Here is a 22,421-nt window from a genome sequence, read left to right on the forward strand (position 1 = left end):
CACTCGCTAGGCTTTGTGAACATTTTTCCTACTTTAAAGATGGAGGCATAAGGAAATGCTAGGGCAAAACCCTAACAAGTCACTTTGAGGGAGCTAGATTATGGAAAACTGGTTCTGATCCCGCTCATAACCACCTTCATAGTAGCATAAATGCACTGGATTTTAAACAAGTGTCTACAGATTTATGCAATTCTTGGCAAGAGAAAAATCTAGTCCTTTATTTAAACTGATGGTCCCCTTCTAGCAGTCTCCACTTCCTCATCTACTCATGGTCTCATATGGTTATCTTTCACATCTCTCCCACTGAAGATAAATGCCTTTGATTCCCCAGTTATTCTTTCTCTCTCCTCCTTATTTTCATCCTCTTGTGACTGATCATCCCCTTTTCAGCAACTGCCTCTGACCAGATGCTTTTCAGATTCTCCCTTCTCTGATCTCCTCAACTGTCACTTCTCAGCTGCCACAAAACATGCCAGCCCCTACATCCCCATCTGTTTTTTAAAGGCTTGTTATCATAAGCAGGGGCTTCTCTGCTCACTCTTTACTTTGCAAAACCCAAACCGATCAACAGAAACCATCACACTGTCAAAGGCTGAGAGAGGGGTTTAGGTCCGCCCTAACTTCTGGCCTTCCAGGTGCTGTGCTGAGGCTTTCAGCTTCATTAACAAGCGTATTTTTATTCAGTCATGACTAAAATAATGGAGTGTGTGACTTATATGGTAAAAAGGCCCAGCCTTGCACCCAAAGGGAGTGTTGTGGTGAAGGGGGAGTGCCCTGAGTGACCTCCCCGTGGCTCACTTGCTTGCTGGTAGTTGTTCTGTGGCATGGTGAGACAAGGGACTTCAGCTGATCCCTGGTGATGGAGAAGGGACTGCAGGCTAGCAGAGTCTCATCTTTTTCTATTCAAGGCACCACCACCTTCTTACAGACTTTTCAAGCTCCAGCTTAAACCCATTTGGCTTTTTACCTCAGATTCCAGCTAAAGCTGCATTACCCTAATAGCTAGAAACCCTCTTCTAGTTTTGCACCCTAAATATTTTCATGACCTATATATACTACACTGGCTTCATACAAGCCGTGTGCTTTAGTTTAAATGTTTTCTCCAAGATGCATTTATTACAGCAATCCTATCTGCTGAAGCCTTACTTCCACGTTGTTAAGGAAGCTGGGTTCTCCCAGGCTCCTCTCACGGAGACAGGCTTCCCTTTCCTCTCATCATCTTTCTGTCCTGTCTGTACCTGTCTCAGCCTGTATTCCTCTGGCCAAAACTGTAACACAAACTAGAAGGAGAGGTCTCAGAGGGCTTTGGGCAAGAGCAGTAATACATCCCCATCCCCACCAGGAACATCTCTCCAGGTACGTTCTAGGACAATGCTTGCTTCACTCACAAGTGCATCACACCATCACTCACCATCATCCTACTATCATCTAATACAGAAGTTCTCAGCATTTTCCTCCTCAGCTTTCTCAGTATGTGTTTACCAACTCTATCCTGACGAGTTAAAAAAAAAAAAAAATCCTTAATTTGGTAGACAAGTCCTAAAAACATACACATTTGAGAGACAAAAGCTAGTGAAGAATAGGGTGGAGCACAGCAGGATGTGGCTGAGACATGACCAGAGCTGCCGGGAACTGCTGAGTCTACCCAGCTGCCTTTGGCAAAGATCTCAGGACTGAACTTGGCAGACAGGTTCCCTGAATTTTATGTGGGCATCAGGGGGCAATACAGCCTACACTGAGGATCCTCACTGAAACTTGGCAAAATGGGCCCAACAGTTCCCAGAAGATAAGGGATGCCTCTAGTCCTGCTTGCTGTGCTCTCCTCCAGATCTCACAGAGTTCCCAGCTTATGGAAGATTTCTAATATTAGTTTTCAAGAACATGACCTTGTCTGTCATACTACTGAAATTCATTCCGTTTCTGGTACTCCTGCCAAGGTCAAATAAGGCTTTCTCTACAATATCTCGGTCCTTCCCTGTACTAGCAATGCCTTCTAGTGTTGAATCATCAGGACACTTCCTCACTACATATTGCTACCTGTGTCAGGGTCTCAGGTTAATGTTAGCAAAGATTAATCCCATGGCTGACCATGAGGGAGTGCTACGAGCAACCTTTTGCTAGACTTTGATAGGTGATCTTGCTGCTGCCATCATCCCAGACTGACTTCTATCTCCCTGCCCCTTATAACTCCTCTACCTTTCCTGATCTGCTCCAATTCAACCTATTGTTTCTTATGTGGCAAGTGCTTTACTGAAACACAGAGACGAGATCTCTGAAAGTTATTTTCCTTCCAGGAAAACAACCATCTGAAAGGAAGCTATTGGGTTAGTTTGGTATGATCTAGCATTAATAAACTCATATTGCCCGACTCCCTTTTCTTTCCCCTAACAGCTTGATAATGATTATACTTTCCGTCAAGATCTCTTCTAAGTGCTACAAACATCACAGAGGTCACACTTACAGGTCTAAGACTGACAATCTTATTTCTCTCCCTTCCTTAACCCTAAGTGCTGAATTTTCACTTTTTCAGCCTGCGCGGAGTCACCACTGCAGGCAGAGTTGAAAAAAACCTCTTGCTATAAGCCTGTGTTTTCACGTGCCAGCTCTCCCAGGGTCAGAGAGAACCCAGGCCCAGCACTCTAAGTGCACTAAGCAGCTTGAGCTGCTTATTCCCAGTAGTCAGCTTGTTTCTTTCCCCAAAGACGATATTGCTGTCCTTATCAATAATCTGGGCGCAGAGTCCTCTTTGGTTTTGGCTCAGATGATAGACTCCTTGATCTCAACTTCACTCTTACTGCCCAGAAGTGGCCCCATGTCTTATTCTCTTTTTTTTTTTTCCAAATAGCTGAAGAATCTTTTGCTGTTTGTTTTAATCTGCTTTGCAAGGTCTAACTCAGCTTGATTTGTAAGCAATCCTCACTTTATCCTTACATTTACTGACCTCTAAGACACAGCTTTCTTGGCTGTCCTTTTTCCATTCCATGTAGGCTCTCTGCAGAGCCAGCTTAAGCAGCCTAAGTAGTCGCCTGTGGTGGCAGACAGATGGAAGGCAAAAGAATCAGGCACTGCCATTTACTGACTCCTCCCAGAAATGTGGGGTCCACAATGTCCCCGAAAGCTGAACTGCTTCCTCCCCACACTCTAGACTTTGCACTGCTGCCTGTGAAAGCAGTGCCGAGAGCCAGCAGCAAACCACCCTTCCACACGCCCTGGGCAAGCAGTGTTGTCCACATCTTGCCTATCTATCTCCTGCACACACAACATCTCTCCCTTGCCTTCCCACTGCCTTGGAAAAGCCTGGTGCTTCCTAGGGCTTCAGGCAAGGGCTCCCAGCCAAGCTCTCCCACAGGCAGAAGCAGGATGGCCACCTCCCAACTCTTTGTCCCTCTCACTCCCTCTGTGCCTCACCACCCAACAGCGGGCCCACACCCATTGCGAACTACCCTGCATCCAGCACCTCCATGTGAAGATTTGCTGATAGTCCTCGTACAGAGCAAGGACAGGGAGAGAAAAAGAGAATGGCTATCAGTACAGCCTCTGCACGGTACAGACGGTGAGAGCACAGCGTATGAGCATTAGGAAGGAACAAGGAATATTTCTGGGAATATTATTGTAATAAAGCTCTAAGCAAACTGGTCTGATCTCATAGTTGACCCTGCTTTGAGCAGAAGGCTGTCTGGAGACCTCCTGAGGTCCGTTCCAACCAGAATTATCCTATGGTCCCATGAATGGACTTCTGTATTGCAGTGAGGGAAAGGAGGAGAAGCAAAAGGTCTTATGAGGGGAAAGGGCTGGTAGTAGGAGTCCCATTACATAGCCTTATGATGAGGAGATTTGTGCCTTAAGTGGATAGGTAGGGCAGGAGAAGAGGAACTCAGGAACAAAACAGGCTGAGTTTGGTGGAGAAAGGAATGTATCTTAGGAGTAGTCTGGAGCTGTCCTCAGATCTGCTAAGTTTTTGTGGTTCTCACCCTGCTAAACTTATCTGCTTGTGCCTTGGCTGAATGTAAGCCAAACCATCTCACAAGACATTTCCTATAACCTCCTCTGCTGTAATATTTACCCCCTTCTTCCCTACATCTACAGATTGCTTCTGTGATCCCTGTGAGCATCTTTTCACATGACTTTTCTCCTCTACTGAACTACAGGTCCTAACACAGGCCATGACATCAATAATACCTATGCTAAGGCTATGGTCCTTGCATGGACAACACTGCTTTCCTCCATGTACTTTACAGAATCACAGAATGTCAGGGATTGGAAGGGACCTCGAAAGATCATCTAGTCCAATCCCCCTGCCGGAGCAGGATTTGCCTAGACCATATCACACAGGAACGCGTCCAGGCGGGTTTTGAATGTCTCCAGAGAAGGAGACTCCACAACCTCTCTGGGCAGCCTGTTCCAGTGTTCGGTCACCCTCACCGTAAAGAAGTTTTTCCTCATATTTATGTGGAACCTCCTGTGTTCCAGCTTGCACCCATTGCCCCTTGTCCTGTCAAGGGATGTCACTGAGAAGAGCCTGGCTCCATCCTCATGACACTTGCCCTTTACATATTTATAAACATTAATGAGGTCACCCCTCAGTCTCCTCTTCTCTAAGCTAAAGAGACCCAGCTCCCTCAGCCTCTCCTCATAAGGGAGATGTTCCACTCCCTTAATCATCTTCGTGGCTCTGCGCTGGACTCTCTCTAGCAGTTCCCTGTCCTTCTTGAACTGAGGGGCCCAGAACTGGACACAATATTCCAGATGTGGCCTCACCAGGGCAGAGTAGAGGGGGAGGAGAACCTCTCTTGACCTGCTAACCACACCCCTTCGAATACACCCCAGGATGTCATTGGCCTTCTTGGCCACAAGGGCACACTGCTGGCTCATGGTCATCCTGCTGTCCACTAGGACCCCCAGGTCCCTTTCCCCTACGCTGCTCTCCAACAGGTCTGTCCCCAACTTGTACTCATACATGGGGTTGTTCTTGCCCAGATGCAGGACTCTACACTTGCCCTTGTTATATGTCATTACATTTCTTTAGATGCATAGATGTGTGCTGTTGTGTGGGGATACACGTGAGTGAGGCAATGAAATGGCTTTGCAATCACATAAGATTTAGGTTTGCACCCTACTTGGTCAGAGGTGTTAATGCCACTTGCTTGGCAGTCTGTGGACCTTCACACAGCTCCAAATGGAAGGTTCTGGCTCATTCGTGACCCTCACAGTCTGTCAGTGCATATTGACAGGCTCTACACACTGGGTACACTTCCATGTCCACAAGATTACTCATGTATATACCTGTGTGCACACACAGAAAACAGGTGTGAGCATGTAGCCCCACCACAGACAGAAATAAATGCAAATCGCTCTGTGAGTATATGCATCTGTGCACACCCCTAGTTACAGGCGCAGACAGGTATCACAGCCACACAACGCACTGCAGAGAAACTGTTTGCATATGCAAATACACTCACGTATGCACAAATCCCCTCACACATTGTGCATCTACACACACTCTACACGCAATGTGCTCCCACGGGCCCATGGTGCCCCGGGCAGAGATACAGGTCCCTGCTGATGCTGGCTAGGTAGGAGTTAATGCAAGAGAGGCTGGGAAGGAAATTAAAAGCAAAAAAAAAAATTTGAAAGCCCAGCACATGATTCTTCTCCTATCACATCTGTGAATCCTGGAGCGCGAGAGTAATTGTCTGCAATGAGTCAGACCAAAAGGCACAAGGAAACGGTTGCCATGACAACCCGTGCACTGCTCTAATTCGGCTCAGAATTAAAACGATATCAAATAATTTGCAAGCAAAGGGAACACGGCAAAGGCGCTGGGTGACAATCTAAAAAATCCAGCTATATGCAAGCCTCTCCTGAGCCAGTGTGAAGGGCTCTTTTCTCTTCAAGTGTGACAACCATGACAATCAGAGGAGCTATAGAGGCAGCAGTGATGGATAACCTTAGACTAGAAGATTTCTGCTATGCACAGGCAAGAACGGGCTCCTGGGCTGGAGCTCCAGCCTGGAACATGCTCCAGGACTGGAGATGTCCCAGAGAAATGCCTCACCAGACCCCACAAGAGAAATCCCATTGCTCACAAGTTGTTATGGTGTCCCATTGAGAAAATACCCTGAAAAAGCTGGTGAGGGCAGGGTCTGGGCACAGACACCCACCCACCGTGGGGACTCTGTGCTGGGCAAAGTGGTGCCCACGTGGGCTGAGGAAAGGAGGGCTGGTTCAACTAATGCTTTTTTTCCCTGGTAAGTGGTGCAGCGTGCAAACTCTGGCACTCAACTGAGGCTACAAGGAAATATTTATTGGCTATTGTCTTCACTTTTCCCCCAGCCAAGGGCTCATCCCCAAGGCAATAGGCAATGTCCACACACAGGGAGAAGGTACAATCCCTGTGCTGAAGATCTTACAACCTACGCAGGCAGCAGATATACCATGGAAGAAAAGGAAATTGATGATATCCAGCCAGGGTGGGCAGAATGTTACGGCAGATGTCTCACATGCCTATTTTTAGCATTCTTTTGAGGATAAAATAAACATATTTGACCCCCTCGTCACCAGTTACTGTCTAGGCATGGAGACATCTATACCAAGTTTTGCAGGCAGATGCTTGCTCTTTCTGCCTGTTCACTGACCTGGCTGGAGGATAACCAGCTCTGAACATGTGGCCCCAGCACTGATACCAAACCTTGACAAAAGGCAGAGTTTGTAAGAGCAGAGCCAGTGCCAAATAAGGCAACCACCTCCCTTTTGCCTGGCTCACAGAACAGCTTGTGTCTGCCCCAGAAACATCCCAAAAAGCAGCCTTTGTGCTTACAGGTCTCTCCCCCGAGGCTCGGTATATAAAGTAGAATGCAATGGATGGCAGGCAGACAGATGGATGGATGAAGGTTGCAAGAGACACTGGTTTTGGCACACCAACGGCATCGTGTAGTGTTGATGATACCCTGTCCTGCAGAGTATTGGCTCAACCCTTAGGCCAGCCAAATGTGTACCGACTGACAATGGCCTCCAGACAGATGTCCCAAGAGGCGGAGAAGGCACGGCTGCTGTTAGTACTACTAAAATCATCAGCATTTCTGCCTTACCGAGTGCCCCAAACACTTTCTATGACTGAGTTCCAAGGCATGGCTCCTTCAGATGTCTCTCATTTTGTCAGATCAAAGGTAAGCTTGAGAAACTGCTTGGGCTTTGGGGATTGCCAGGAGGGAATGGCATCAGGCAGAAACCAGATGTAGCAAGCAATGGGCTGAAAATGAGTTGAATCTTCCTTCCTTCTGTCCATGCTATCACTGGATGCAGGGGACACCATGATTTCCATAAAGGCACCCGGGTGATGCCTTGGGAGCTCACAATATTGGCACAACCTCCAGCATTAAAAGAGGGACAGCATTCCTTCTGAATACTGCAGCACACATTCAAGATATCAGCTGCTCTCAGGTTTTGTATGGGTAATGTTACACTGGTTTCTGAGCCAGCCTAGTGAAATAATTTTCATTCTCCAGCCTGGATGCAGCTATTCCCATGTAGAAGGTGCTTATGTTATTGTAGCATATTTCCACGCATTTTACCAGCTTCTACAGGTACAAACATTACTTTCTAGAGAGAAGGTTGAAATGTTTTTATCCACCCAAGCAACAAAACTGTAGGAATACAGAATTGTGTGTAGATTAGTTTGAAAAGATGCCACAGCAACTGAACTGCTGAAAAAGCCACCTGCACCTCCTCTCCCTGCTTGCTGCTAACAGACAGCAGGTAGCCAAAACTGACGACCAAGGAAGAGGATGGAGAGACATCAAGCTGGCCAGTAATGGCTTGTCAAATGAAGAATTTCCGTCGGACTGATAAAGGTTGAATTTTAACTGGCAGTATAATGCCAAAATTACTTCCCGTTATCTATTTTTCAGACTGATTGATTTCAAATACTTTTGAAAAAAAAAAATCTAAGCTTTTTTGAAAATCTGCTCCTGCTGTGAGTACAGAGCTCTTCTGAAAACACTGTCCTTAATAACTCAGTGTCCCCAAACTCTGTCTGCAAAATAGAGACAATATTTCTCTTCTCCTACCCTTTTTTGAGCTTGCCTAGGATTCTCCCCAAATACATCTGTATATACTGTTGGTGTCATGGGATAATGATTTCAATGTGGTCCAATCACTGCAGATAAGAACTAACAGTAACTTTCAATATAAACAGAGGAAAGAAGTATCATATAAAATAAACTTGCATCTCCCAAGTGCCTGTTTGGATTTTTTTTTTATCGGGCACCACGGAGCCTGTGCATGCCCCGTGGTTTGCTGGTATCAGTTGTTTCCCATCCCTGAGACATGACAACCATGGCAAGGAACCTAATGGAAAGAAACCCCTATTTGCCCCTGTTGGGACTGGCAGCCAGCTGGCAGCCACATAAGTCGAACAGCGAGAAGGTCAGGTAATGAAAGAGACGTCATATACAGCCCAAAGTGACAGCGAAGCTCCTGCGCAATTCCAGCAGTTTCACTGGAGCTTTAAATCACTAAAAGCTTCTGTCAGCAACTACATGTGATTTCTGCTGTGCACCCCCTGAGGACCAGAAAGCCCCAAGCTACTGACTCACAGGAGGGAGCAGATGACAGTGCTATCTGGGGCAGGACTTGGCTTGGGGAGAATACCATCACAATTCCTTATTTTTCATTTCCAACAAAGTTAGTGTGCATGAAAGGTACTGGACTGACATCCCAGGAGAATAGCTGCCTTCTAATTAATTATAATTAATCATGCAGGCATTACTTAATGTTTGCATAGTGCTTTGAAGTGCCAAAGCACAATATAGCAGGTGGATATTAATTTAAAGAAACAGGTATAGCCGAGCCAGGGGTAGGTTTGCCTGTGTGGCTTCCCACCAAAGAGACCACACCAACTCAGCTCACACAAGTGGACCCTGCCTTGGCTCCACCACATCCTTCAAGAGACTTGCGGGTACCTGGAGCCCTTTGCACGCCCCCCTCGTGCCCCCAGTGCAGGGGCTTGGCCCACAGGGGAAGGAGAGGAACAGATGAAAAGGGAAGAGTGTAGGGTAGGTCAGAGTACACCACTTTTTCCTCCTGAATTTGGCCACCTCCCCACCTGTCCTTGTGTGAACTAGCCCCTCTAACAGTGAGAGGAGCATCTCAGCCTCCTCCCCCAAACCTGTTCTGGGATTCCCTACTGAGCCAAGCCAGACCGAAACAGTAGGAAGGAGGCCCTTGTACTCCCCCTCCATCTCTGCACTCAGCCCTCCAGCCTGGCTGCTCTCTAATCCCAGCTGACTGCTCCTTCACGCCCTGACAGCATCCAGGCCTGTGTCATCTTCCTGGACATGCGATTTTACCAGTTTGCCTTTCTCTGCCTTGGCTGGAGACTGCCATTCAGCTGCCAGAAGAAAAGGGGCCCAACGCTCCCTGTCACTGGCGTCCTCCCCATGGGGGCACTACGGGTGCTCCCTCCTCACAGGCATGGCCATAAATCCTAGAGCTTAATTTTTCACTGCATGCACAGCGAACATTTCAGAGCGCTTACAAATCCCCCCCAAGCACTGTCAAGTCAAACAAGTGACAGTAAAAATCAGTGGCAGAATGACAGACCAGTTCATACCACTTGTACTTTTATAGGGACATGTAAAAAGCCTCTGTTGTTACCCTTTTACAGAGCTGTAACAGGATTTACCCGCAAACTACAAGCCTACCCAGATATTTGGCTTACTGGGAACCTAACTGACTCCTGGTAGTATCCTAACTCTAAATGAACACGGTATCAAGCCCACTGAGGGCTGATGCCATCAGAAGAACTATAACAACAACCATCTGCATGCCATTCTGTTCTGATCGCCTCTTGCTGTGTCTCCACTCACCCCCCTTCACTTCTCTCCTGTACCCAGGATGGTATTAACAGCACTGCCCAGCATCATTTGCGCTGCAGCCTCTGCTGTGGGGTGAAGGCCCCCAGAATCAGGCCCTAGCCACTCAGGATGATTATATTAGTGTGAGGGAAGATGAAGAGAAACCTACATCCTTAGTAGTCTCAAAGCTGCTATCCTCAAGATCAAACAGCAGAGCAATAGGTAGTGTAATCACAATTCTTTTCTTCTTTTTTTTTTAACCACTACTGGTATTATGAAAGATTCAGGTGATGAATCTAGTCACTACTGGAAATAAAGCAGATGGTAATATAAGTACTTTCTGCCCCCTAAAACCCCCAAAATGTATTGTAAACCTACATCCAAGCCAGCAGATGGGATATACATCAGCAAACCCTTGCACTCCCACTGAAGTCAATGGGGGCTACAGGTAGGAGCCCGAAGGATTTTGGACCCTTTGGGAGAAATTCTTTCCCTTGGTGCTGCCCTGCAGCCCACACTTTGGATGAAATATGGGTAGTTTTCCTCAACGCATAAGAAACGGGGAATAAAGAACACCCAGCTGAATGTATCATGTGTGGAAGCAAGCAGAAGATGCTTGTGGTCAGGTGACCTAACATGCCTGCTAGCGACAGGGATCATGGTACCTTTAAGGAACAAAACCAACTGAGAATTCATTTCTGTGTCTCAGCTTCTGTTGTTACCAGTGAGGAAGCTGGTTTGTTCTGTATCATTTCCACAAACAACAGGAATTTTACCTTATTGTTAATGTTTTAACATGATTTCTTTCCCTATCCTCTCCTGCTTTCTCCACCTTCCTCTTCCCTCTGCAGAGGATCCTGCCCCTTCACAGTATGTCCACACAGACAGTTGATTCAGCATTCAGCATAACTGAGGGGGTGGAAATCTCCACAGGGGTTGTGAAAAGCGCTGCTGACAGAAGAGAAATGGCTCCATCAGGGCAGATCCTCCTGCCACTTGTTCTTGCTCCAGCTCTTCCACCCAGAAGTTTCCTTCCTTGTATTTATGCCGAGTGCCAGATGAACTGCTTGTGTGCCTCTGCTCTAACTCACAGGTCAGGAAAGGGAAGGAAAAGAACCAAGAAAAACAATTTTTTTGGTAAATGTTTTTTTCTTTTCCCAAATATGTGCTTAGAAAAATACTCTAGTGCTGCACAGAGACCCTTGGTATAGCTTCAATGCTATTTCATTCTCTGCTGGGTATATTCATAACAGTGCCAGCTAGTGTCAGTTTTGAGAGCAGTTTCTATGATCTAAGCACCTACTTAATACGAACTTTACTGAAACCATCTCTTACAGGGGTCTCTGGACAGACTTCATAATGATTTTCTGGCTTTGGACTTGAAATGGTGGTATATTAGTGAAAAGTGCCATTTCATAAGACCCCCTCCTTCAGCTTATAAGTACTTTCTCAATGCCCAGGTGATACTTTCAACTGGAACTTACTGAGAGCTTGGAAATTAAGGAATGCTTCATCAGATGAAGTTAAACTGCATAGTTTTACTATGTATTGAAGTATTAAAGACCATTCAATGTATCCTACCCAACCTAGGCAAAAGCAATGGCTGACTCTTGATCTGAAGGTATCTGCTATATGGCCTTCTCTCTGCTGGATACTCCTATAACAAAGCGGTTGTTTGATATCTATTCTACTCAGTCATTCCTTCCACCATACAGGACGCCATTAACACTAACCATTCTTTCACAAGCAGCTTGGCATCTTGGCATGTTTCTGGTGATAATTACTCCATTACCTGTTCTGGCAACCTCTTCCCTTAGTCAGTGCTTCCAGGTCTAAAAAAAAATTCCACTGAGCTACATCTTCTCTTACCCCGATACTCCTACACAGCATTTAAGTTGGATATGATGCCAGCATTACTGATTAATGTTGCTTTGTTTCATTAAATGGCTGCTCTGTTTCACTTCTGACTTGACTGTACTTCTGTAAAGGCTGAAGCAATCGCTGCAGAAAGTGGTAAAGCTTCAAAAGTTTTGGGGTTCTGTTGGAAATAATGTGCTTTACGGATTTTCCAAAGGTAGATGCAGAGTCTAGTGTGGGTCTGCGAAAAGGGGTTTAAAGCTCAGATACAGAGATAAGTTTGCCAATCTATACGCCTGAGTTGGAAATCTAGCAACAAGCCCATTCCACCAGAAAAAGTTATTTTTCAGCTAAGATAATGATGAAGATGCATGAACATGCTGTTCTTCCAAAAACAAAAGTGTCTCCTGCAAACAGTTCAAAACCTGCACAGACTTCTCAACCTACTCATGCTCTGGAGAAATAGCCTCAATCCACAAATTCACCAGCACTGAAGATGGGAAGCTCCCATTCAAACAGCCAGTTTCCCTTTCAAAAGCCTATCAGTCATTCAGTACCTGTTCTAACATTCTCTATTTAGCCTAGTTTTCAACATCAAAAGCTATTACGGCTCCTGTCATTTCCCTTGAATGACAAGCTAACAGCTCTCAGCTCCCACTCTCAATACAAGATACAACCATTTCATTCAAGATAAAAAGAGAAACCAGAATGTCCTACCTGCAGCAATAGCCATCTTCCCATCCACAGAGACAGCCACAGCCGTGCTCACCGTCACCACTTTTGGTAGGCCACCTCCCTCTGTCAAGACACAAACATGGCAGGCTTGGTTAGCTTACCATCAGAGAGGAGTTAAACAGAGTGGGAGCAGCTTGCTCACACACTTTCACATCCAGGCCAGTGTGTATATACACCTCAACCCTGAAATATCAAAGAGTTAGGAGGACTGCATCTTTCAAGACACATAAGCAACCTAAGGGGCTGTATGAGTAATTTTTTTTTCTTCTAGATAATGTCCCATGATAAAAGTAGCATCCTCAGCATAAAATGTAAAGGACCAGCGTCCTCAATTTTGGGCATGTAGAGCTTCTCTTAGGCCAGAAAGATGCTCTGCTTCACGCACCAGCTAAATTCTGTAGACAAAGGAGAAGCAAGACAGGTAATTCTGACACTGACTCTTGCACAGCAAAGGCCAGGCTTATGCTTAGCTCTGTTACCCAAGCCAGGCCAGCACTACAAACTGGAGAGACAGACACAGCACTTCCAGATACTTCCAGGGTGGACTCCATTTTAGAAACAAAGTCTTCTGGGACTTTGCTGCCTAAGCTCTGTTATGCCCCAGGGTCTCCTGATTATCCTTTAGCTGCTGCTTTAAGCATCCTGTAGGTCCTGTGTCACATCTGTCAGCCCTGTGCAGATGTCTTCACTCCCACCGGGCATCTAAAATAGCATGGCTGTTTAAGCAACTGAACCCCACCTCCCCTCTCTTTGTTAGTGCAGTTGTTTCAGCCTGCAATTGTCCATGTGACAGATTCCATTTCTGTATTTTTTTTAAAGCAATTAGATTAGCTTCAGCTGGGGCACCTCTTTTGGAACTGCCGGGGGACAGTCTGAAGGTCAGCATGATCGATTTAGCCTGCAACTGATTCCCTCCTTGCTTGCTGTTTGGAAATCTCTTGCTCAGACAGATGGGTCAGGGATTCTTTCCTTCCCAAGAGCTCCAGCATTTGTTACTGCTTTCCATTTCTGCCTTCATCATTCTAGGTAGTACCCAGTGTGTCCAGAGAACAATTCAGCATCTACCAGAGTTTAGCCTGGAGTCCTTCATGCTTTTTTTTTTGACTGAAACCAGATTAACTTGCTCAAGGATGTCAGAAATAGTAAAGCCCTTATGAAATGAATACCCGGCCAACTTATGCTTACATGCCTTGAGCCTGATCCTGTCTTTATGGTGAATCCCAAATGTCTTGCTCTTCCTAGGATGGGACAAAGAAGCAAAATACACTTAGCATCTCTAGGAAAAAAACCCACCCAACACACAAGAGATCTGGGCTGCAAGAGCAGTTCTACTTGACTTGCAAAGCTTTCCCTGATGTCATCTTATTCTCTCTGGGACTTTTGGACACTGGAGGGAGGTGCCCAGGCTAAATTATTCTGATAACCTGCAGCCATTCCTGTTGGTTTTTGTCCCCAACAGGGAGGTCTTCGGGCTCTTCTTGTTTATGTGATGAGAAGTGCATCTGCCATGAAAACCCCTTGTCACAGGGCAGCCATGTACTGAGTCACATGGAAAGCATGAAAGGGGAACTTTGGCATCTAATCATCAAGAATTTCTTAAGAAAATGTGTGTCCTGTTCTGGCCAAAAGGTGGGGTACCCCTACTTCATTGGATGTCAAGGAAGGGCCTGGACTCTGCTCTGACAGCGAAGCACTGTGGCTCAGAAACACTGAGTATTATTTCCTGGCTGTTCACAGGCATCTTGTGTGATCTCATGGATCACAGTCTCTCTCTAAGCCCAGCTGCTCATCTCTAAAGAGGTGAACAATCTCCCCTACAGTTTAGAGCATAAGGTCTTCAGGGCCAGGCACTACTTCTTACAATGTGCCTGTAGCGTCTTCAGGTGAATGGGGGCCTGGACTTGACTGAAGCTTCTGACCAATAGCCATGTAATACAAAAAACTGTGGCAGCTGCTTGTCTGCTGTCTTTATACATGCAAAACTACATGTGACTTCTAAGAAAGCAACATCAAGCCACAACCCCAATGTTTAGCCAGCAGTGACTACTGGGGCCAGGGTAATGGCTGCCTTAGGAAGCCCCACCGTGTGTCACTGGCTGGTTTTCTAACCCATACTCTATTCCAAAGAGCAAATGCCATGGTATGCAGGGGAGTAAAGTGTCCCTCCTGCCACGCCTCCCCCTATCACCACCTTTGCCTTTTAAGTGAAGTGTAAGGGTGCTGGGCAGAGGGAGGCTTTTGTGGAAGGTTTCAAGTATTTTCTTTTTCCATCCCTCTCCCTTTACATCCCCCTGGTTCATCTCTTGCCTTCCAGCCTGGTTTTCCCCTCTCCGCTATTTGCTTTCCCACCCACCAGCCTCCCACCACTGCGCCACAAAAAGCTGTAACAGCTAAAGTGCTGAGCTCTGTGACAGAGATGGAGCGCTAGGGGCCAGGGAGGAGCACGGAGGGGATTTCTGCCTTCTGTGTAGGAGTCTCCCATGAGTATTTTGTTTTGATTGTTTCTTTCTAGACTCTTCTGCTCTCTTCCAGCCTTTGAGGAGGTCCTGTCTGGCCCTGGTTCCCTCACAGGAACCAACACCCTAAGCAAGAGATGCTGAAAAGCCACTCCTTGCTTACCTCTCGTCTTTGAGCTCCTTAGCTGGGCAAGAAGTGCCATAGTCTAGTAGTACGATGGGACAAGGGACAAATGAGACACCCTCACAAAGAGGAAGCTATGGAAAAGCCCTCCCTTTTCCTCCACTATCTGCCATAACAAACCCATCCTTTCCTGCCATGGGAAGTGGTGATGGAAAAAAATGACACCCTCTATAAACTTAAACTTCCTGACTGAGTCCTTGCTGATCCCCCATCAGTCCTAGCTGTTACTGTCATCCAGTTCTCCTGATGATGTTCCTTCCCAGGTCTGGTCACACCTATGTGTCTAATTCCTTCTATGATACCTTTCCCTTCCCCTTCTCACAGTTCACGTGTCCTCCAGCCCCTCAAGCACCTTGTGATCACCCATCCCCTGCCTTCCTAAATCCTTCGGTCTACCCAGGCCCTGCATTTTCATGTGTCCTTCACCTCCCTTGCAACCTCACGTTACACAGCCCTGACTGCCTTCCCCACAGCTTGTAGCTTTGTCTTTCCACTGTGTCCAGTATCTTGGCCATGACCTCTCTGCCTCTACACTGGTGCAAAGATGACTTGCCAAGAGGCCAGGTCTCGGCACTTCCCACTCGGCGAAAGGCGGTGATAAAGGAATTGGGACGAGCGTGGCATGGGACGCAAGATGTGAAAGGCTTTCTCTTCCCCGCTCCTCTGCTCTGGTGTTCAGGCTGGGGTTACCTGAATCATCTTCTGAGACAATGCTGTAGATGAAGCTCCCGGGGGGATGCTCAGCCGCCCGGCGGTACCACAGAGGGAAGTGGTCCATGGTGAAGATACTTTCCTTGTCCTTCCGCGTCAGGAATTTCCTGCCGGGAGAGAACCCAGGGCAGCCTTTGGGCACGGTGTGGAGGAGCGGCAGCCCTCCTCGGGGCTACAAGGTGGGACCCCTGGGGCAGGGCACATCACCTGCATCGCATCACCTGAGGCGGAGGGAACACCCGGGTGACCGAAATACGCCAGTGTGGGTCCTCGTGGAGCACCCCTCGCCCCGGGGACTCTGGGGCGGTTTACGAGGCCGCCCTCTCTACTGGAACACGAACGCGCCGTCCTGTGCCTCGCACCCCCCGGCATCGACCACCGGGACGGGCTCAGCGCTCCCACCGGCAGCCTGGCCGGACCGAGCCGCTGACGGCCAGACCCCACGCTCGCCCGCGGTACAACCGCCGTCATTTTCCGTCAGCGCCCGGGGGCCAGGCGGCGGCGGCGCCCCCGCCCCGCTCCCCGCCGCACCGGGGCCGGCGCCTCCGCCGCGCCTCTGCCGGCCGCCCGCCAGGTGCCGCTGTTGCCCCGGCCGAGGCCCTCGGCGCCGCCGCCGGCTGCGGGGGCGGGCGAGGGGAGGCCGCGGGCCGGCAGGGTCCTGCTGGGGGCCGGGCGGGGTCTGCCGCGGCTCCCCGCGGCCTCGGGTGTGGGTGCCTGGCGGGGGGCGGCAGGGAAGATGTACCCCCCCTTGTCCGTTTGCCCGGTGGGAGGCCTGGCATGTTACGCCGTGAGGCGCAAGGGGCAGGGCGGGGAGCGAGGAGTGAGGCACGACGGGCGCCAGCGGGGGGGCGAGGGAAGCCGAGCTGGCGTGTGGGCAGCCGAAGGCCGTTAATTACTGCAGGAGAATGGGGAGCAGGTGAAGAAAGGGAATTAGGCAGTCTCCTACAAAATAAAAAAACAAAAAACAAACCACCAAAAACTCCCCCCCCAAACCGAAGGTCATGCTGCTGTGGCTAAATACTGAACTCCTGGAGATGCACGAGCTGACGTATTCAAGGCAATGGGCGCTCCCGAAGGCAAGAGGGTGGGTGCTGAGGGGAGGGCAAGACAGGCAGTGGGTGCTCAGGGGAGACCTCGTGAAAATCAGGTCAGTGGCTTCCCTGGAGGTCCCTACATCTTGCCTGACAAATCCCCTTTGTTTTCAAGCTCTTGTTTTGCTGTATATTTTGGCGTAATGATAATTATTTATACAGTTCCTTCCTTTCAGGGGATTCCAGAAGCGCCTCTCAGGGATCTGTCACTGCAGTGTGGTGACTGCGGCTGTTTAAAAGCACTGAACGATGCTCCTGATGAGCAGTGTGGGATAGGGAATCATCATATCAGCCTCCTATAGCACATGTTGTTTTCTCCCTTGTCACCAGAGCCTGACTTATCCAGACTGCCTCAAAAACATCAAGAGCATGGCTGACAGAGTGTCACCTTTCAGGCACAGCTGACCTCTCTGCCTTGAACGTACAACTCGTGTTTGGGGAACTCAGAGACAGAGAAACAGCTGCCAAGAAGCTAAGGACCACCACTGGCACTGTCCCCTTCTGTTCTATCTGCTGGCGTGCCTCTGTGACCTGTCCTTCCTTACAGCAGCATGCAGCAGCCTGCATATTCAAAATGCAACAAAAATGCAAACTATACCCTTTCCGTGTCAAAACCCTCCACTGAACACACACTTTTGCCTTGAGGGAGAGGACAAGAGAATGAATCATATATGACAGATGTCAGTCACATCACTTAATGCCTCACTGGAAGGCACTGGGATACTACTGCAATGTGGGCAATGTAAGAGGTAGAACAGAATAAACCTGGAAGAGGAACTGAGACTGAAAGATCAAACCTAGCCAAGCTAGAATGTCACCGGGGCACTGGAGTGCAGAGCCTCTGCACTGCAAAATGGTCCTGGGGATATATAGTAACTGTGGACATTTTCTCTGTTAGCTAAGCTAAGTCAGGGAATGATTGAAGGTTTTCATTGAAATGAATGCACTTTGGGACAGTATTTTAAGAAAAACTCAAAAGAACCAGAGAAAGACAAAGGACACCTACCCTGACTCTGTAAATCAGCATGAATGCCATCAAGGTATCGCTCCTTTCCTGTCTGTTTCTGTCTCCCCAAATACATTTCTAAGGCTGGTGGTGATTTTGTGGTGCCACTTCAAAGACGTTGAGAGAAATCCCTTAATGCAGTTTAGGGACTTACGTGTTGGAAATTTTCTCAGAGCCCACGTATAGGATGCTCCTCATGAGTCCAGCCCGAGTGCCCAGAAATGCCATCTCAACATCTACCTCAGTTTCTCTGTGAAACAGACACACAAGCAGAAGCAAACAGAACAGCCATCTTCCTGCCCCAGGGTGAGGACCTCTCAGACTAGAAGCCACACCTGGAAGTGTGGTCCCAAGTTCATTGCAATATAAGCCATTTACATCAGGAATGACACTGGCTCCTACCTGCTAATGGCAACAGGTTGTTACTAGCTAACAATTGGCAGGCTTCGACTTGTACCTAGATTCACACCTTTGAAGTTTGCTCATTTGGTTCTCTTGTAAGTAGACCATAAGCTCCTCTTCTTCTGCTAGCCCTGCTCCAGGCTGCCTGCATGAGGCTGAAGTGAGGGAGAGGGACTGCAGAGAGAGAATGGCTGTCTCAGGCATGCACAGGATGCGCAGGGTAGCAGACTGACTCTGAAGCTATAGATTGATTTGGGCTTGTCTTGCTGGAGGTATCAAGGGCACAGATGGGACAGCTACATGATGGAGAGCCAGCTGCAGTGTGGTGGCCTTAAAGTGAGGGGCGTGTGTTGGTGTAGCTGTTTAAAGATGTGCTGATAATTGGGTGTCCTAGCATGATTGCCGCTGTCTCAAGCTCTCGTAGTGGTAGGGGTATTGGTAACTAAGACGGGGACAGGAGTCCTGTGGCCACACATCTGTGTATGTAAGTAGCATGTTGTCTGCCGAAAGTAGATCTGTGTGACATGGCATTAGATACTACAAGCAATGGGTGCCTCACTGGAAATTATAAAGTAGAAAGTTATTTACTGAAGCCAGCCAGTCCACTCCCCTCCTGAGGCTCAATGTGAAGGCATCACCAGCAGAGACAAGAGGAAACTCCCTTTTCTTTGCTGCTGGTAAGGGAGCAAATTCCTTGCCACCTGTGATGGAACTTCTGCTACAGTCATATGGGGAGTCAAACCAAACCATGCTGCTGCTGTTCAAAGGGATAACATGCATGGGGAAATAACTCGTAATAACTTTAAACTGAAATGGTCTCAGGTGCCCTGAGATACCAAACTCTATCAACTGAAGAGGCACATACAGTGCAGATGAGGTAGGTGCTGCAAAGAACTGGTGCTGAACACCCCTTGCACCAACACATCTGAATCACTGCCGTCCTCCAGTGATATTCAAACTCACTAAACTAACGGCTCCCCTGAGAAGGCCCAACCTGCTGTAGTCCACTCCTGAGAGACACTTTTTGAGTTATTTCTAAAGCTATTGAGCTATTTCTGAAGTTTCTTGTATGCTGTGCAAGGATCTGTGACTGTTTCAGGCACTGCATAAGACCATAGCATCTGGGGATGCATCTTCAATGGTTTTTCACTCATATTTATTTCTCATACACTTACATGGACATATTGAGGGCTAGTGTTGTCCAGTAGGCCTCCATGGGTGCAGTGACCACTGCATCAAACAGCAATTCCTGAACCAACTCCTCATCACCTAAGAAAAAGAGAGAACAAGAATTAGGAGAGAAAGACATGTCCCTCCCTAGATGTCTTAGAGAGTTCCTTTATTATGGAGCATCTACCTGGCCCAGGGCAGTGAAGCAACATAGCACAAAAAGAGGCCTGTCCTTGCAGGGCTGAGAACAGGACCTACCACCCTCAATGGCGAAGAGCACAAGAACAGATGTTACTGCAAAGATCATCAGATTGGTTCCCCTGAAAACTCAGTGGAAGGGATTTGGGTTTGAAAGTGTTGGCAAGCGAGAGGCTTTCAAATGAAGTTATTCATCAGGCCTTCACTCTCATCTTCTCCTTGATTGAACAGGCTGTCCACAACCATTGCCTCAAATCCCTGCTTTGACCTTTCTTCTAGGTGCCCTGTAGAAGGACACCAGACACCCCATTCCACTCAAGAAGCTTCTTCAAAGCCCCTAGTGACTTCTTCATGGCTTCTACTCTGTCCTTGTGTTCATTGGCTTCTCTGTTACCCCTCTGTTCTTCCTGTAAATCTCACAAAACGCTGTCGTGTCCTGTCCTGTCTCAAGCCAGTCTAGGATAACAGTCTAGTCCAGCCTGGATTGGGACTGAGAGGTGTTTAGGAAGGTTCGAATATGCCATGTGCTAAATGGCACACTCTAAGTTCTCATTTATTTGACCTGCTTCATTTCTGTATTGCCCTGCTTGCATTCATTTTGTGCTGTGAGAATCTGATGGCTGTCATATTGCAGATATGTCCCTTTCAGTGATGTTCTAGATGGAGCCACCTCCACTGCCTCCTTTCAGTGTTTCTGCCTCCACTTACTGGGATGAGGTCCCAGGTCTCCCCTTATATTTTCTCCCAAGTTCTCCCAACTTTCTTTCTCCTTTCTTTGTCACAGCTGACAGAATCCATTTCTCCATCCTTGGTGTCATTCTGACCACAAAACCAGAGCTCACCAGCAGACCTTTCCCTCCCCAGGTCCCGCATGTCTAGGATGTATCCAAATCCTATTTCTTTTTCCTCCACAGCACTTCCAAATCTGCATGTTTCTCACAGTCAGCTCTCCTGAAACTTTCCTCCTCCTCCCTGGCCTCTTCAACTCATACATCTCCTCTTTTCAGCCTCCTCCAAAGAAAACCAGGAGGGGTCTGCTCACACTGTACAAGAGAGGAACAATTATTAGATTACATTTGGTTTTAGATTTAAGAGATTGCCATCCTCGTGACAAAGGTTTGTGCCTCTCAGGTGGAGCATTACATGCAACAGCTTGTACTTGGCACAACTAAGGGGGCTGAAGCCATGGAGAGAGAGGTGGGCTGAAGGACATCCTGAAGCTAAACTGCTGTAGGGAGTTCCCATGTGCAGCTGCCCCCCAACAGAGATCCTACTCCATAGTGGTGCTATATCAGCTGCTTGTGTGGCTAAACATCACCTGGAGAAAGGGATCTGGGGCAAGGGATGAGCAGCAGGGGGAGCAGGAAAGAATCATTCTATAACAATATTTTCACCAAATCAGTTACCAACTGTGTTTCGAAAACAAAATTAATAATCCTTGTTCTGAAAGAACCCATCTCTCTAGGTGGCACAGTGCAGCCCACAGAGGATGCTGGCTGGGGCCCTGGGGAGCAGAGCAGTCACAGCAGCTTTCCTGGCTCCTCTTGCCGTCACCGCCTCTAGCCCAGCTGGTCAGTCTGTCTTAAACATGGTGTGTAGCCCCCACCAAGCTCCATTCAAGCCTTTCACTTTTTGGTATTTCCTATGCTGAGACCTTCAATAAGGCCAAGTTATGTCACAGCTTTGAAATGGAAAAAAAATCCTCTGACAGAGACAAGGAAGTGGATCCTCAGCTCATTTCCACATGTGAATTAAGCTGGGCTTGAGTTCAGTCCTGCCTGTGTGAGCAGGTGCCACAGGAGCTCAGTCTGACACGAAGCAGTTTGTCACAGTCCCCTCTCCCCTGTGATGGGTACAGGGAAAACCCAGCAGGGCCCTTTCAGTGCCTGGGACTCACATTCCAGGTCAGGTTCTTCTCCAGTGAGGAAACGGATCACAGCCTGCAGCTGGCTGAGCTTCCGGTGGTCTGGATCAATGTCGGTGACACAGTAAATCCTGGTGGGGAAGGGAGAAGAAGACCGCAAGGGCAAAGAGAAACCACAGTCAAACAAATGCTCCTGGAAAATAACTGCAAACAAGAATTCACCGAGAAAGCTTGGGCTGCAAAGATGTTGCCGCTGCTGCATGCCGTGCCCACGCAAAATCTAACAATGTGGCTGTAAGTCAAACCCTACCAATAAACCAAACACCAATTAATCTGACTGCTGTGCTTAGTAGGGCTGCTGTTATGTTCTCCAGCATAAGCCTACAATGCAACAGAGCAGTCACAAATCCTTCCAGCAGTTAGCTGTATTATATGTTGTTTAAGAGGTGTACCTGTGTCTATATAAACAATAACAATGTGATGGAGAGACCTGAAAAGCAGAGGGTTGCATGCAATGTGAGTAAAACTGGATTGGGAGCAGATAAACCAGAAGACAGAGAGACAAAATGTGAGACAAGAATGAGCTTACAGCATGATTCAGTGGCAACAAAGCTGTCCCAAAGGGACACAGGTGCAGAAGCCTCAGGACACAGTTTGGGGAGAAGCATGAGAATGTATTACAAATGTATTATAAAAGAAACCAGTCTTCTAATCCTGCTTCCAATTTTGACTGCTTCATTGTCAGGACAACAGAGAGGAAGGGTTATAAGAGAGAATTACAACTCATAAAGGGGCTGAAAGGAGTGATTTATGAGAGAAGTCTAAGAGAAATGAATATGTAAAGTGTGGTAAGCTGACACCTTAAGTTAGGAGCAGAAGAAGTTGTCACTGCT

At 47.7% G+C, this 22,421-nt stretch overlaps 1 protein-coding gene across 1 annotated transcript in view; it reads right to left on the reverse strand.

The window, feature by feature from the left end:
• Positions 1 to 22,421, reverse strand: part of CACNA2D4 (calcium voltage-gated channel auxiliary subunit alpha2delta 4) — a 131,784-nt gene that overhangs the window by 56,045 nt on the left and 53,318 nt on the right. Inside the window, exons 23-27 of the mRNA XM_068401022.1 lie at positions 21,562 to 21,659; positions 19,472 to 19,565; positions 18,049 to 18,144; positions 15,777 to 15,904; positions 12,429 to 12,509 (exon numbers count right to left, since the gene is read on the reverse strand). Coding sequence (XP_068257123.1) covers positions 12,429 to 12,509; positions 15,777 to 15,904; positions 18,049 to 18,144; positions 19,472 to 19,565; positions 21,562 to 21,659 — 497 coding nt within the window. The remainder of the gene's footprint in view (positions 1 to 12,428; positions 12,510 to 15,776; positions 15,905 to 18,048; positions 18,145 to 19,471; positions 19,566 to 21,561; positions 21,660 to 22,421) is intronic.

This window comes from Nyctibius grandis, chromosome 5 (genome assembly GCF_013368605.1).
Source record: "Nyctibius grandis isolate bNycGra1 chromosome 5, bNycGra1.pri, whole genome shotgun sequence".
Classification (NCBI taxonomy): Eukaryota; Metazoa; Chordata; class Aves; order Nyctibiiformes; family Nyctibiidae; genus Nyctibius; species Nyctibius grandis.